This window comes from Vipera ursinii (assembly GCF_947247035.1).
Source record: "Vipera ursinii genome assembly, chromosome: 6".
Classification (NCBI taxonomy): domain Eukaryota; kingdom Metazoa; phylum Chordata; class Lepidosauria; order Squamata; family Viperidae; genus Vipera; species Vipera ursinii.
In genome coordinates, this window is record NC_139515.1 from 62,914,192 (window position 1) to 62,928,898 (window position 14,707).

The 14,707-nt window shown below is 40.2% G+C and overlaps 1 protein-coding gene and 1 long non-coding RNA gene across 2 annotated transcripts; one reads left to right on the forward strand and one right to left on the reverse strand.

The window, feature by feature from the left end:
* The first annotated feature begins 289 nt into the window (after nucleotides 1-289).
* Nucleotides 290-7,598, forward strand: LOC310642359. Its single transcript, XR_014492895.1, has 4 exons — nucleotides 290-360; nucleotides 1,254-1,516; nucleotides 4,954-5,037; nucleotides 7,521-7,598. It is a non-coding gene; the product is annotated as an uncharacterized lncRNA (long non-coding RNA).
* CDC42EP1 (CDC42 effector protein 1) lies at nucleotides 357-7,527 on the reverse strand. The gene is made up of 2 exons (XM_083366009.1): nucleotides 6,797-7,527; nucleotides 357-1,440 (listed from the first exon to the last, which is right to left on the reverse strand). Exons 1-2 carry the CDS (start codon nucleotides 7,212-7,214, stop codon nucleotides 581-583), a joined length of 1,278 nt encoding a protein of 425 aa, XP_083222135.1. The 5' UTR covers nucleotides 7,215-7,527; the 3' UTR covers nucleotides 357-580.
* Nucleotides 7,599-14,707: the final 7,109 nt, after the last annotated feature.

The following is a 14,707-nucleotide window of genomic DNA, read 5'->3' on the forward strand; positions in this document are numbered from 1 at the left end:
TGTACGGTTACTCTTCCTTTTTCTAGACTGTTCTTTTTTTTAAGTGGCATTTTTCCCAATAGTTATTTGAAAAGTCTCGGGTCTCTATTCTTAAGTATAAATGTTTTTATTTCTAGGGAATGGAAAAATCATGGCATCACCTGTCATGATGAAATCAATCAGCCAGTGGGAATGAAGGAGCATATGAAGTCATAAGCATCTTTAACTGCCAGCTGCCACAAAAGAGCAACTAATACTTCTTGTTTGCTATAAATTGTTCCTTTTTTCTATTTCTTCTTTTAAATCCACAGGGAGGAGGAGAGAGAACATGGTAGAGAAATGAGTTCCATCCTCCATCTGCCTTTCCTAGCCTGACATTCTGTAAGTGTGGTAGAACTATCACTCCATGGGAATTCAAACTAGTTTTCAGACTGGAAACACCAGTTTAGGAAGCATTGACATACAGTAGATCACCTGGAAAGAAGGCTAATCTTGTGAATCTGAACATATCCAGAATGCCAGATAGTTTTACATTGTTTCATTTTGCTCTGATATCTCCTAAGAGGCTGGTGGGAGGCCACAAGAGAGCATATACATCTGTTCAAACCTTAACTTCATCTTCATCCTCTTCATCAACATATTCAAAGGAATTAGTGTATCTCTGTCTAACAATGGTTTCTTCATCACTGTCAAACTTGTCATGGTCCTCCTCCTCCTCTTCCTCCCCCTCCTCTTCCCCTCTTTGTCGCCACCCAGTAGAATATTCCTGTTGCTCAGGTGCACCTACTTTCAAGTGCCATGAGTTGGTAATTGGGCTTTCCTGTGCGGTTTGTCTCTTTGGATGATCTTGTGGAGATGGGCTGCAGTAGGTGCTTCCTGCCTCATAATGGCGTGCTAAGACATGGGCAGCATGGTTGAATCCTCTTGCTTCCATGTTACAGTCACTGTGGTGCCCTTTTTGCCAATAGGTCTCTTTTGGCACTGCCCCTAGTTCAGAACTAGAACTCCTGCTTCTCAAACAGGGAGATCCTTCCTCAGACAACTCTATAGAATGAGAATCTCCATTGGCATAGACCAAATGTCCCAAGGGTGATCCAGGCTGAGAGTAATCCAAAAGGCTTGATGCATTTTGACTTTCTTCACCATTACCATGATGAGATTCTGACTTCCCAAGCAGTGAGCCCTCTGACCAGTTGCTCTTGACGTGAAGGGATGAGTGAGGCTCACTGCTGCTTGGCGGTTTACTTTCTTCCCGGTCTTTCTTTTCCCTGCAGTCAGAGCTGTTGCTTCCTGAGAAGCTGATGACATGAAGAAGTTCGCTCATCAGAGAGGGGCCAAGGTCCAGGCGGAAAGACAGCAAGGAATCTGAACGTTGCAATGCTGACTCAGCAGGATGGGAGCTCTCGGGAGCCTTCTCAGACCGGGGAACACGTGGAATGGTGCAAAATCCAGATTCTAATCCTGAAAGGCCATGAAATCAACAATGAGAAGAAAAAAAAATAGAACTACTTCTCTGCATTACCTATTATAGCAGAAGGTGACAATTCTATATTGGTAGAATGTGAAATATGGGGATAGGTCGGTAGTATTTCCCAATTCTAGAGAAACTAGAGATTTTTCACGTACCCTACTCATAACTGCAGCTTTCAAGTTGCAAATCTCTGGACGAAACAATTTGACAGCATATGGATTAAAATGGGCAAAAAATAAACAAGGAAATGAAAACCAATCATATATATTTGACTTGCACCTGGGATTTCTAGGACCAGATTTCAAAATGGTTCTTCCCCCCCCCCGTCCTTTTCTTTAAGCTCACAAATGGTTTGGGGAGGTGGGGAGGAGCCAAGAGATCAAGGTAGGGAGATGAGTTATTTCCTCCTCTTAGTACTTAGTCAAGATTCCCCTGCAAGAGATCACCATTTCAGGAAAAGTCTATTGGAGAGTGAGTGCACCGTGTTAGACTAACATTGATTCACATTTGCGACCTCATGCACATTTATGTTAATAGTGCACAGCTAAAATATGCAAATTAGTCACCGCTCAGGGGATTGTGAGCTGTTTCTAATGAACTGTTGTTGGTGCCGAGAGCAAATTTTTCGTCCCCTGAGTTAACCTAGTAGCCATCCTTCAACAGTGGGCTCCTAGAGCCAGTAAAGGAAATATGTAGAAACAGGTTCATAATTAGAGCGTTATATTTCTGTGTCTGTTTTACCATTTTATGGCATATGTCTTGTGTCTATGTGTATTCTATTTCTAGACTAAAACTGAAGACATACCATACTCTTAAAAATTATATAAACCCACAGAGTCCATAATCAGGCATATTAACCTCATCACAACAATAGTTTTGTTATATGCTGGCATCACGCCATTTAACATCAGTTTGTAAATCATGGCCCTTGTGGAACACACATGTTGTCATTTGCTGCCTTTCCCCTCTAGAATGTCAGTGCGCCTGATATTACAAAGTGCTAACACATTGGCAAAATGTCATCACACATTGAACCAGAAACTATTAATTATTTATTGTTCATTTTAATTTTAACCCTGTTCAACATGCTGTGCGAGTTCAGATTATCATTCCCGAACAATGGGATTTCTCAAATTTAAAAGGTGCAAAGTAGAGTATTTTGTGAAATTCTGGCCCCTTTATCCTCCTACCCTTAATCAAAATTACTGTATGTCATGTATTGGCAGAAAGAACGAAATGGATACTGTGACAGTTCTTCCGTTAAATATAAATAGTGCTGCACTATCTTCACAGAGCAGTCTTTCCAAACCTGATGCCTTCAAGGCTGTGTATTATTTATATTGTGGGAAGCATTATATTTTGAATATCAGTTGCTGGAGAAACAGGTACCAGGAGGAACCAAGGAAGTCTATGAACATCCCATAAAAATCTGGGGTGGCCTCTGTGGGGAAAAGAGGTTGTTGGTATAGACCAGGGGTAGGCAACCTTGGCTCTTCTATGACTCATGGACTTCAACTCCCAGAATTCCTGAGTCAGCATAGCTGACTCGGGAATTCTGGGAGTTGAAGTCCATGAGTCATAAAGAGCCGAGTTTGCCTACCCCTGGTATAGACAGATCCAGTTGACTGTCAGGCCCAAACCCAGAGACGACACACTGAAATCCAATCACATTCTTTATTAGCTTATTCCTAATGGACAGAATCTTGCCAAACTAAAGCTAGAACCTGCTAGATATATCCTGAGAGATTCTAGAGTGCGCCTACCCTGAACCTCTTCCTCCCTCCTTCCCTCCCCATCCAGCTCAGGACTCTGCAGTCTCTTAATTTGGGCCGCTGATGGAATTTACTGCCTCCTCCCTAAGGGAAGCCCTGTGCTGCTAAAGCTCCAGGTGTACATTCCATCACATTGACTCTTAATTTATTTTAAATATTATACCCTGCTTTTTATTTAGAAAGCATAATAAATGATCTTATGATGGTTCAATATGGCTACTTAATTTTCCAAGGCACATTTCAGCCATTCTCATCTCTAAAATAAAGATACCTTAGGTACATAGGCACTGCCTTAGTTAAGATCTTCTGTGAACATCCTCCAGCCTGTTGCTCAACGTGTAATTAATTCTAAGAGCAATATGAATTATGCATCAGAGCCAGCCGGCCTGAGCAATGAAATATTGGTCATGCTTATTTAGGGAGCAAATATATAGGGAGCAATGGAACTGCAAGTTTGATTACACTCAGAAGATTGAATGGATAAAAGCAGAAAGAATGGGGAACTAGTTTTCTCTCTAAATGATTGGTTAACCTTATCTTTTCTGCACTTTGCTCATGAAGCTGGAATTTATAGCCGGGATGATAAAGTGTAAAAAGCTGGAAAGGGGAATGGGATTGCAACAACTGCACAATTCACAAAAAAAACATCAGAGGGCAGCATTGTCTCATATCTCTTTTGAAGAAAGCCAGGGAAAGAACAAGGCTAGGCTGGCAATGTGGTCAAAGATAACTGTGCAGCTGCAGTTGCTCAAATTGACTCTCCTGGTCCCACCTCAGTGAGAATGCTGCAGTTTTCTACTGCAGATGCAGACATCACAGGAGGTAAAGAAAGCAATTGCTAATTAAACAGTGTAAAACCTGAGTGCATTCCATCGTTTTGAGTTGAGATCAGAATTGGGATAGACTTCTTCCTATGTTGATTAGGTGGATGCATAGAGGATTGTCTGAAAATATCTAAGCAATGGTTTAGCATTTGACACTGGAGAAGATCTGTTCTATTTCATTCTGGTTTCCTCTCATGATCCAAATCAAATTCCTTCCTTTACGTACAGATTCCTTTTTTCCCCCTATCAGCTGCTTGCTTGGCATTCTGTACTGAATATAGATTCCCTTGGTAGACACAGGCCATGTTTGCAGCATTAATGAAAAGTATCTTCCCAAAGTCTTACATATATATCTTCTCAAACCTAGCAAAATAGCACAGATTTATAACCTGATTCTTGGTATGTTTCCACTGATGCATGTCTCATTGCATTTGCTCATTAAGGTTTAACTTCCAAAACAAGTGTACAGAAAAATAATGCTTTTGATGATGATTTTTCTCCACTGCCCTATATAACTCTTCTTTTGACATATTTACCAATTCTCCAAATAGACACATGTCATTGCATGTATTAGTATAGGCCCAGAGTTAGTTCTATGTTTACAGCAATGAAATGTCCGACTTCTATGAGCACAATGTCAAAGTTATGATCTATTTATTGGTTTAAGGTATTTTATTGTTACACCAATTTCAGCCATAATGGATTCCAATGGTTCATGTACAATCAGTGATGAACAAACCATCTCATTTGAGACAAGCTAATCAAATACATTTTACAGCATTAGAGCCATAAGCCTGGAGTAGACATCTGAGTCACTGCATGTCAGGTAACATACTGTATGCATCTGTCTGGAGATAGTTGCATACTGTAGCTGTTGCATTTTTATTTCTGAATTTTAATGTTCTAGCTGGAGGGCGCTCAAACAACAAAGCCAACAGGGAGTTGGATTAATCAATCAGCATGCAGGATGCACATCTCAACCTGATTCTAGGTATGTAGTTGAGATTTGGAAGGTGTGCACATCAGTCTGTCTGCAACCATCTGCGACCTACGCTTATTCATCAACCCCTTTGCAGCATAGGTATGCGTTGATGCCTACGTACAGTTGCAGACAAGTCTAAAAAGCTAAAATCAGGAGGCATGTGATGTGTGTTTTTATAAGTGGAAAGATCACATCTTCTGTTTTGCTCCTATCTGTTTACATCCAGCATAATGTGAAGTGGCGTATACACAGAGAAATGTCTGGATTATACAGTACATATGCTGGTTGTAACCATGTATTTCTCTATATGATAGCTGGAAAGCTGTTCTTTTCCAGGGATTCTGACTTCCTGATGTAGAATTTGTACACATGTAGGCATTTCTTATGTCATGTTGAACATATCCTATGTTTCAATTTATTCTGATGACTGCAACGTATGCAAAATTCTTATTTGCTGGTTATTTAGAGCTTGGCAACAGATTTTTATATTCTGTTCACTTTTAAAATTTAAGGTTATGTTGCCACCTTATAGCCTCACAGAAGCAGATCTTATTGCTCTGAATTATTCCTGTTCTATTTTTTTTATTAAGTTAACTCTTCCAAAGTTTATTTTGCTTATGTACCAAAATGCAGTTTACTCAACTGCAGATGGTAACATTTTGATTTAGAATAAGCAATATAGTAATAGATAAAAATAAAAGTTATTAGCAGATAAGCAAGGATATTGCAGATATATTAAACCTTAAGAAATAATTGGCATATGAAACCATCTGTACTAATGTTTATTCTGCAGCAAAAGATTGCTCTAACAATAACATTATTTTTGCAATTTTTAGACTCTTCATAATATACTTGCTTCATTTTGGTTGCACTTGCCAATCTCACGCATATTTGCAATTGACGATTACTCCACCCCTTCCCTTTCCTTTCCATTTATAACCACACTTCCCATTTCTAATCTCCTGCTGTCTATGGATTGCTGGGTAAACCAGAAAATACATGTAGCTATTTCTGGCCTTATCGTTATCATTCCAGGAAAATGCCAAGTGCATTCTGGAAACATATGACTTAGTAGCATTGGTGTAGACTTGAAAATATGTACCAGAAGAACCATCGGGCAAAAAAATTGATGAAACTTTAAAGCACTCTCAGCTGCCTTTTGGCACTTGGCTGAAAGGCCAGAACAAAGGACAATCTGAAAGCTATGAGTCACATTATGATTTCCTGCCTGAAACCCTCCATTTTCAGTCTTTTATACTTTTTTTTTAAAAAATAGACATATACTTACAGAAATTTCTTGTTGCAAAGCCTCTGAAAAACTCTTAAAAGATGTCATTTGAATATGTACTAGGACAATGCTATGACTTAAGAGCCAGTACATGTTATTCAGAATAACGATTTGGTAATCGCATATTGCGCAACTGTTTTCAAGAAAAGAATGGGTGACCAAGAAAAGAAAATTGCTAGAGAAGAGAATCATAGAGACTGTAATGTAAGATAATGTGTGATAGACTTCCCTTAAACACATACTACAGTATGGCATTCATCAATCCAAATTAGACTTCTAAAAATATTACTGAAATGTCTATTTGAGTCTGCTTATGAAATGTTTTTGCTGGCAAGGGAATTCTGGGAGTTAAAGTCCACCCATCTTAAAGTTGTCAAAATTGAGAAACATTGAACTAAGTCAACCAAAGCACAGAAAGAATTAATATCTAAAACAAGATAACCTATTTAACTCAAATGAGTTACTCTAGAAGCTACCTACCATAGTCAGAGAAGCTTGTTGGGGGTTTCTTGAAGGCAAATGCTATACCAAGATCATCAGTCTCATAGTGAGTCTGATTGAGTTGAGGCAGTGACACAGCATTCTTGATGATGGGCGAGATGGCAGGAGGAGCAGATGAGCCCTGATCCTTGTTTCGGCTTCCCCGGTTCCTTAGCGGGCTCCTTCTCACATGCCACAGTGTCCGAGCAAAGAAATTGTGGGGTTTGACTTCCTCTCCACCATGGTCCCTAAGGAAAGAAGTGTCTCCAAAGGCATCACCACCACGTCCCACATGCATGGTGTGACGAAAGTCCCCCAGTGGTGGGCTGATCATGTCCGGGGTCAACTCTGTTTTGAATCGACGTTTGCTGTGTGAGCCAGACACCCAGCCAATCACGGGTAGCTTTCCAAGACTCATTTCCTAGCTAGTTGGCAAAAACCTGACCCAGAAATTCAATGTGTCCTTCAGAAAAGGTTGATGATAATCTGGAAGTATGCGGGTATGACTTCAGGATGGATTCACACACCTGCACCCCCCATTGCTTATGTTTTCTTTCACTGTTCTTCTTTCTTCTATACTATTTAACAAAGAATAAAAAAATAGGCCTGTCACCGAACTTCTGGGTTTCTTCTGTTGTCTAATTTGCACTGTTCTCTTCAGTCCAATTTGATAGTCACCCTCCACAGTTTTCATGTAGCTATTTATCTGATTTGCTTTTTACAGGTCTGGATGAGCATAGGGAATCCCAGTCTCTCTTTTTGAACAGCAATGGTCATTAAAACAGTGTTTGCGCTTGTCTGATTCAATGTGTGCAAAGCTGGAAAATCAATATTATTGAGCTGATTCGTCTTCCATCATCTCTCTTTCTCAATTTCTTTTGAAAAAACCAGCAAAACCATGGGGCAGCAAGTAAGAAGGGTCATAGAAGGAGTCTCACATCTCATATCATGAGCCTGGATTCTTGCCACAGAGCATCCTAGAGAAGATAAAAGAGACAAAGTAATAGTTGAAATTCCAAAACTATTTTAGAATGATGCATTTGAAAGTGAAGATTGCCCATGTGTGCCAGTAACCAGTCTGTGATGAAAGTACAATGCACAAGGTTAGGTAGAGGAAAAGTTACATGGTACATTAAGCAGATTCCTTCTGGAGTCCACCACCAGGTGGCACAGATGGTTTTCTGTCTGCAAAACTTATATTTGCATTTAACACACAGTGCTGTTGATCAAACAATTCTAGAGAGATTACATATTAATAGATGAAATGACTTTCTCCTTTGCTTCCTGTGTAACGTTGGCTGGAATTATAGTTAGGTTGAAATAGAGCTTGATGGCAGAGTTTGTTGCAGTACATTATTTTCCTATGTCTGTACCCTCCAGTTCTGAAGCAAATGATTGGCAGGGGATGCATCATCTTGCAAGAATTTCCCAACTCTTTTTCTGCAGAGCCTCAGATCCTTATTACATTCTGTTCTAGCTGTATGTGACTTAAAAGAATCCTTCCCTAACATGGGGTTCTGGGGCAAAGTAAAATAGCTAAGATACCTTCAAGTCAACTTTTGATGACTTACAGACATATCCATGCAGTTTTCTTACCAAACAGTTGGGGTTTTTTTTCCTCCCAGGATACTCCAAATGTATATTTTCAACTGGTGCAAAGTATGGCAATGTGGGCAATTCTTGGGGTCTCTAGGAGGATCCATGTTACACCACTGTTCAGGGAGCTGCACTGGCTGCTGGTCTACTTCTGGGTGCAATTCAAGATCTTGGTTATTTCCTTTAAAGGCCTCCATGGCCTGGGTCCAGGTTACTTGAGGAACTATCTCACCTCACTGGAACGCACCCTCCCTATCTGCACCAGCAGAGGAGGCATGCTATGAGCCCTGTCAGTCAAAAATTCTGGCTGGCGGGGTCCAGGAAAAGGGCCTTCTCTGCCCGGGTTCCTGTCCTTTGGAACAACTTAGCCCCTGAGGTGAGATTGGCTCCCACCCTTCTGATCTTCTGCAAGAGCTTGAAGACCTGGCTCTGTCAGAGGACGTGGAGCCCAAATGGAGGAGCAGTGGTTGTTGAATTAAGAGGCAATCCCAACTCCCCACCTCCAAGCATCCTGTTCCCTCCTCCCCATCTTTTAACTACAATTTTATCTTTATTGGAATTTTTATTTTTATAGATATTTGTTAGGATTTAATGGTTTAATGCTGGAAGCTGCCCAGAGTCATTTCATTAAGAGATGGGTGGCAAATACATTCACTAAATAAATAAATAATAAAATAATATTTAAAAATTTCTTGGTCTTCCTGAGTTTTCCTAGTTGTCTTTCATTCCAGTACAAACCATCTCCGACCATGTTTAACTTCTGAGCCCAGCCAAAGTTGACCAGTACTGCCACCTGCCATTGCCCTCAATAGTACAGTCACCATGGCGCTATTTGCCATTATTAGCCAAATATTATAAAAGTTGTAATTAAATACATCCGAGGCCATATGACTGAGGAAAGCACACATCTTCTTTCCTGTTCCTGATTTCAGTAATGAAGATGCCCTGGTTAGATGTGCTTATAGTTAATCCAATCCTTTCCATCAGTTAGGATTTTGTGACCATATTCAGTGTTTCCATAAGTGTAATTGCTTGCTGGATTATTGGAATTATAACGTCACATCTGGAGACCATCAGGATAGGAAAGCTATTTTACAAACTAATGCTTTGAACATGGAAACAATTCTGCACAGATACTGCTTTGGTGAACCAGAGTCTACACAATACTGCACATTGACTGGCATGTACTTGAACCCACATACATCTGTTTTTGCTCAATATCCAACATTTTAAAGTTCCAGATATTTGAAATATTACTAGCATTTGCACATTATTAATGTACTAGCTTAATGAAATGCTTCTTTATACACTTTTCTCAGTGAAAAATGTTCTCTCCCCCATTGTGCTGACTTAACCATATCCAGAAACCAATTCAAATGTCTCCTTTGTTTCCTAGGTTGTGGCTCACCTTGGAAAGCCAGAAAGGCAGAGCAGGAGTAGCTACTGAATCACTAAGTGGTGTTCCAGCTCCGTCTTTCCTTTTTTTTTGGCTCTGTTTGTTCATTCAGAGTTACTCTTATCTACTAGGTTTGGAAGCTGGCAAATATTAAAAAAAGCAAAAACTGAGTAACTTCAGTTGGAATTTATGGCACATACTAACTGCTTTTTAAGAGGAATGCGTTTGGGTTGCAAAGAAGCAGTTCAGTGTTTTAACAACCTGCAATCTTAGCCTAGACACAGAAACAAATGGTCACCTATACTGATGGAAACATGCTTATCAGAACATAATAAAAGGATTGCATACATATAGGCGATAGGAGTTATTGGGACTGGGGAATCTTGCTGGATTTTATTCCCGTACATATTTGCTTGTGGGCTCTGTGACCCAATGTCATCCTTATGAGACAGAGCACAACAGGAACTGACTCACAGGAAAGTTAGAGCTATACTTTATTGAGATAATCTATACTAATAGAACCTTGCAATCACGCCTGTGTTTTCCTTACCCCAGGTGTAGGCAACCTTGGCTCTTTTATGACTTCAACTCCCAGAATTCCTGAGCCAGCCCTACCCTCTCTCTTATACTCCAGGAAGACAGGGGGAATAACAATCTGAGTCTTTTTCTAATACTCTCCCAGCTCTGGGCATAACACATGCTTTTGTACCTGTTGTTGTTCTAAATGTTTGGATGCCTTCTCCAAGTTATGACCATGGTTCCCTACACCCAATCAAGTAACACATTTTTGCAGGACATCTCACAAAGAGGGAGATGTAGGTAGCACCCTTCGTGTCTCTTGTCAGTAATGATGTCCCAGCTCCTTCTTTCTTCTGATGAGTATAAGAAAAACAACAAGGCTAAATATATGAACCTCTAGGATGCTGGAAAATACCAATCTAGTCTACAAATCAGAAAAACCTGTTCTAGCTGGACCCTGCTTAACAGTGTAATAGAGGTTAAAATTTGCCCATGCTAATGAGAAAGGCTATGATTTTTTTGTTCTTCTTTAAGCAATTCATGAGAATTGTGACTTTTATCCATCTCCATCTCAGTTACCCTCCATCACCCTCCTTTCACTGAGGCCTAGCATAACTCACTAATATCATCATGAAAATGCTGACAGGAGATGGGGTGGAGAAGGAGGAGATAAAAGAGCAGAGGAAGGTATTTGTATGTGGAATCTGCTCAAAAGCTGTGACAGGCCAAGGAGAAGATTGTTTTCTATTTCTCCACACGACTCCTATTTAACAAACACAACTTTCATAAACTCAAAAAGTGTTGCTTTCTTTTGGATTTGCTGTCCCATTGCCAGCAGCCACCTCAGCCTGCTCTTGCTAAAGAACTTTGGTTTCTTCCAAAAACCACAACTTTATGTGCCTCCTTATCATCCATCTTTGGTTTTACTCCTCCCTTCCTTTTTTTCCTGCCAACCAGCCTAAGTTACTATTGCAAGGACTGTCCCAAACTCTGCTGCCCTGGAGCAATATAATCAACAAAAGTTCTTCCCGCTCCTTTGAATTCATCAGGAATCCAAAATCTAGTTATTCTTTTGTTTAAGGAAAGTTTATGTACAGCTACTGATAAGCAATGGCTGCGTTGGCATCTGTCTGTCTGTCTATCCATCCATCTTTTAATTTAATCAATTGATTTGATTTAGGTGCTGGCTGACTCCAGAATTAATCTTCCTTCCTTCCTTCCTTCCTTCCTTCCTTCCTTCCTTCCTTCCTTCCTTCCTTCCTTCCTTCCTTCCCCTTCTCTTTTTTTCTCTTCTTCTCATAAGAATATTTACAGTACTTGACTACTGAATCTAATGCTGTTTACTTTCAAATGTGTCTCTAAATAGCACATATTATTTTACATGGCTTTTGTTGCTTTTGCCAATGTCCAGGCTGATCTTGTCCAATTCAATTTTTTTTCCAGATGCAACCGACAATTATCTTCATCGTGCCTACTCAACCCAGCCACAGATGAAGGGAAAAAACATAACATATATGGAGGGTGACGAGTTGGGAAAAGCCATCTTAATTTCTCCAATTTATAAGGCATTCTTGAACAAGAAGTTTGTTTTATTTCTGTCTTGTCTTGATATAAGAACCCTAAAACAATTAGGAGTGAAATTAGAAAATACGATCAGCGTCTCCTTTTGTTTTAGGAAATTCCTGTCTGTTATTCAGACCGTCATAGTTACACAGAACATGAACAGCCTGTTAGCACCAGAATGCATTTCAGTTTACAAGTTCAAAGGCTCAACCAGAAACACTACTTTGAATAAAGAGTTCCAGCAAACAAATGAACAAAAATGGAAGGAAAAGATCCAGATGGCTCTTTGTGATATTTGCAATCCAAGCCATCCCAAAAGGTAGGAATATGAAAAGTGGAAAGAGCTAACTCTGGATAGTCTGAAAAAAGAACTAATCCTGCTTGTGTGCCAGTTTTGAGTTGAAATCCAGAATATTTGCTGGAAGGACTGCTTTCTTGCTAATTTTTTCCCTAGCAAGTCAGCAATTAAAACACAGGCTATTTAATAAAACACTAAATTAAAATGCTTTCTAGAAGAAGAATTACCAACATCTGGAAGATCTCTAGTTGCTTCCAGGCCTAAGAAATTAGACTCATAAGCCACAGCAGAAACATGAGAGGTGTTTGTGTGTGTGTACACGAATGTGTGTGTGCATATATGGATCACATGGAATACTTTTTTTTCTCAGAGAGGCTCATGTTTAAGTCTGGCACCTTAAAGTACTACTACTTAGTTCTATTCACATGATCACACTGCACAGTTAAAAAGAAATTCTGTTTCATGCTTGAAAAGTTAAGGAGCTCTAGTCCTTCAAGCGTATGGTATAAAATCCCAACTATTTTACACACACACACACACACACACACACCCCGCAATTTCTACTTCAGCGCTTTTTTTTTCCTGGCTGCTCCACATGGTACGTCTGTCTTGACTCAAACCATTTTTCCATCTTGCGGTCTTTTCTTTTTGTCCTACTCTTTCTCTCCTTCTCCTACTGCATCCTGTTTCTTATAATTCCTCACAACTTCAAACGTCCTCAACTTGGTGCCATCCAGATGGGGTGAATTATAGTTTCCTAGAATTCCCAAGCCAAAATGCTGAAGGCATTAAAAAAAATGTAGGGGACTGTTGCCTCTTCCCCTTAATTTTCTTGTCCCATCTTCATCACCATCATTACCTTCACCTCTTTCCATTTCTTCTTCGACCTTTCAAGCTCTACCCCATAATTTCTTTCCCCCCCTCCTCTCCCTTTCCCACACTCCGTACGACGTACTAAAATTCACCCGCGACTTGCCAAGTGTAGAAAAATGTTAATTTCTAATCTTTAGAATTTACCTGTCCTCGGAGGTGGAAGGAAAACCACACAGACTCTCGTCTTTCTGAGTTTTCTAAGTCTTTTTTTTTTCCACCGAAGAAAACTTGCCCGGGAGAAAACAAGAGTCCTGAAACTCTTTTTTTTTTTTACCACGCCAGCCAACGGCGGGGCTCTTAATGCCAGTGACGTTAAAAGTCCCTCAATCGTCGCCGTCCCTTCACCGTGGACATAAAGAAGCAGAGTCAAGGGACGGACACGGGAGAGGGATTTGGAAAGAGGATGGGTGGAGTTTCAGCTCTGATTGACCAATCCCGAGCCGACAGAGAATGAAGTTGGGTGAAGACAGAATGGCTTTCAAAAGTCCAGCCGAGGGAAATTCAGAAACTCGTGATCTTTCATCTTTCCCCTTCCCCACCCATCTCTTTCCGACTCAGAGCGTCCTTCTTTAAGAGGCTGTGATTTTGAATATTTTCCTTCCGTGAACAGAATTGAGGGATGGCATTTTCAGCTTTGGCAGGGTTTTCTCGGTTTATTAGGAAAAAAAAAGTTGGTTTTATTAGATCGACAGCCTCCCTCCCCATCGTTTCCCCCCCCAATACATCTGCACACAGCGATTAAGCGACTACACAGATTTGAACCTATACGTTGCAGCTTCACCTTCCTCTCTTCTTCCAAATGTGGATCAGGACGATGGGGAAGGAAGAGGAAGTCTTTATTCCCCGCGTGCATTTTGTTTACCTGAAGCAGTAGATTCCAGCTGTACTCAGTGCGATCCTAAACTCCAATAGTACGCGACAGCTGTCTGTGGGTTTCCAGATGCTGCTGAACTACAGCGCCCATAGTCCCCATCCAATATGGCCAAGGAGTAGGGTACGTAGGAGTTGTAGTTTAGCAATATTTGTAGAGTTACAATGCTCCATGCATTTAAGGAGCTGGATTTAACATAGCATATAGATAGGGTTTTCTGCCTGAGCAGGGGGTTGGACTAGAAGACCTTCAAGATCCCTTTCAACTCTGTTATTTTGCTAGGAGTGTCTGTGTACAAGCCCTGTGTGCTCACACACACTTCTGTGGATCTGCAGTTTCAGACTGCCATGATTTAAATGGAGGAATAGAAGATTGATATTTTGTACTGCCCTGACTTACATTATTCTTCTGAGCTACCAGTCAGTGGGAATGCGATAGTCATTGCAGGAAGGTAAAATGGATAAATAAGAAACTTTGTTATCAACATGGCTAGGAAATTTTTACAATGATATATGATGTGGTTATATATACCACTGAAAGGCAAAGATTTCTTTGTGTTAGACATGACTTCTGGTGATTATATGGCTGTACCAGTGTAGTTTTTGTGCAAACAGGATTGAATAGTTTGCTGTAACTTTCTTCCCAGATTATTTTTCAACTTCTTAGCAGAGCTTATAGCCTTGCAGTTGTTTAATAATCTCTTATGCAAACATTAACCTGATCCAACCCAACTTGTATTCTGAGATCAACTGAAGTGAGCAATGTGTTGCAACCGACTTATTTATTTCTGTTTTT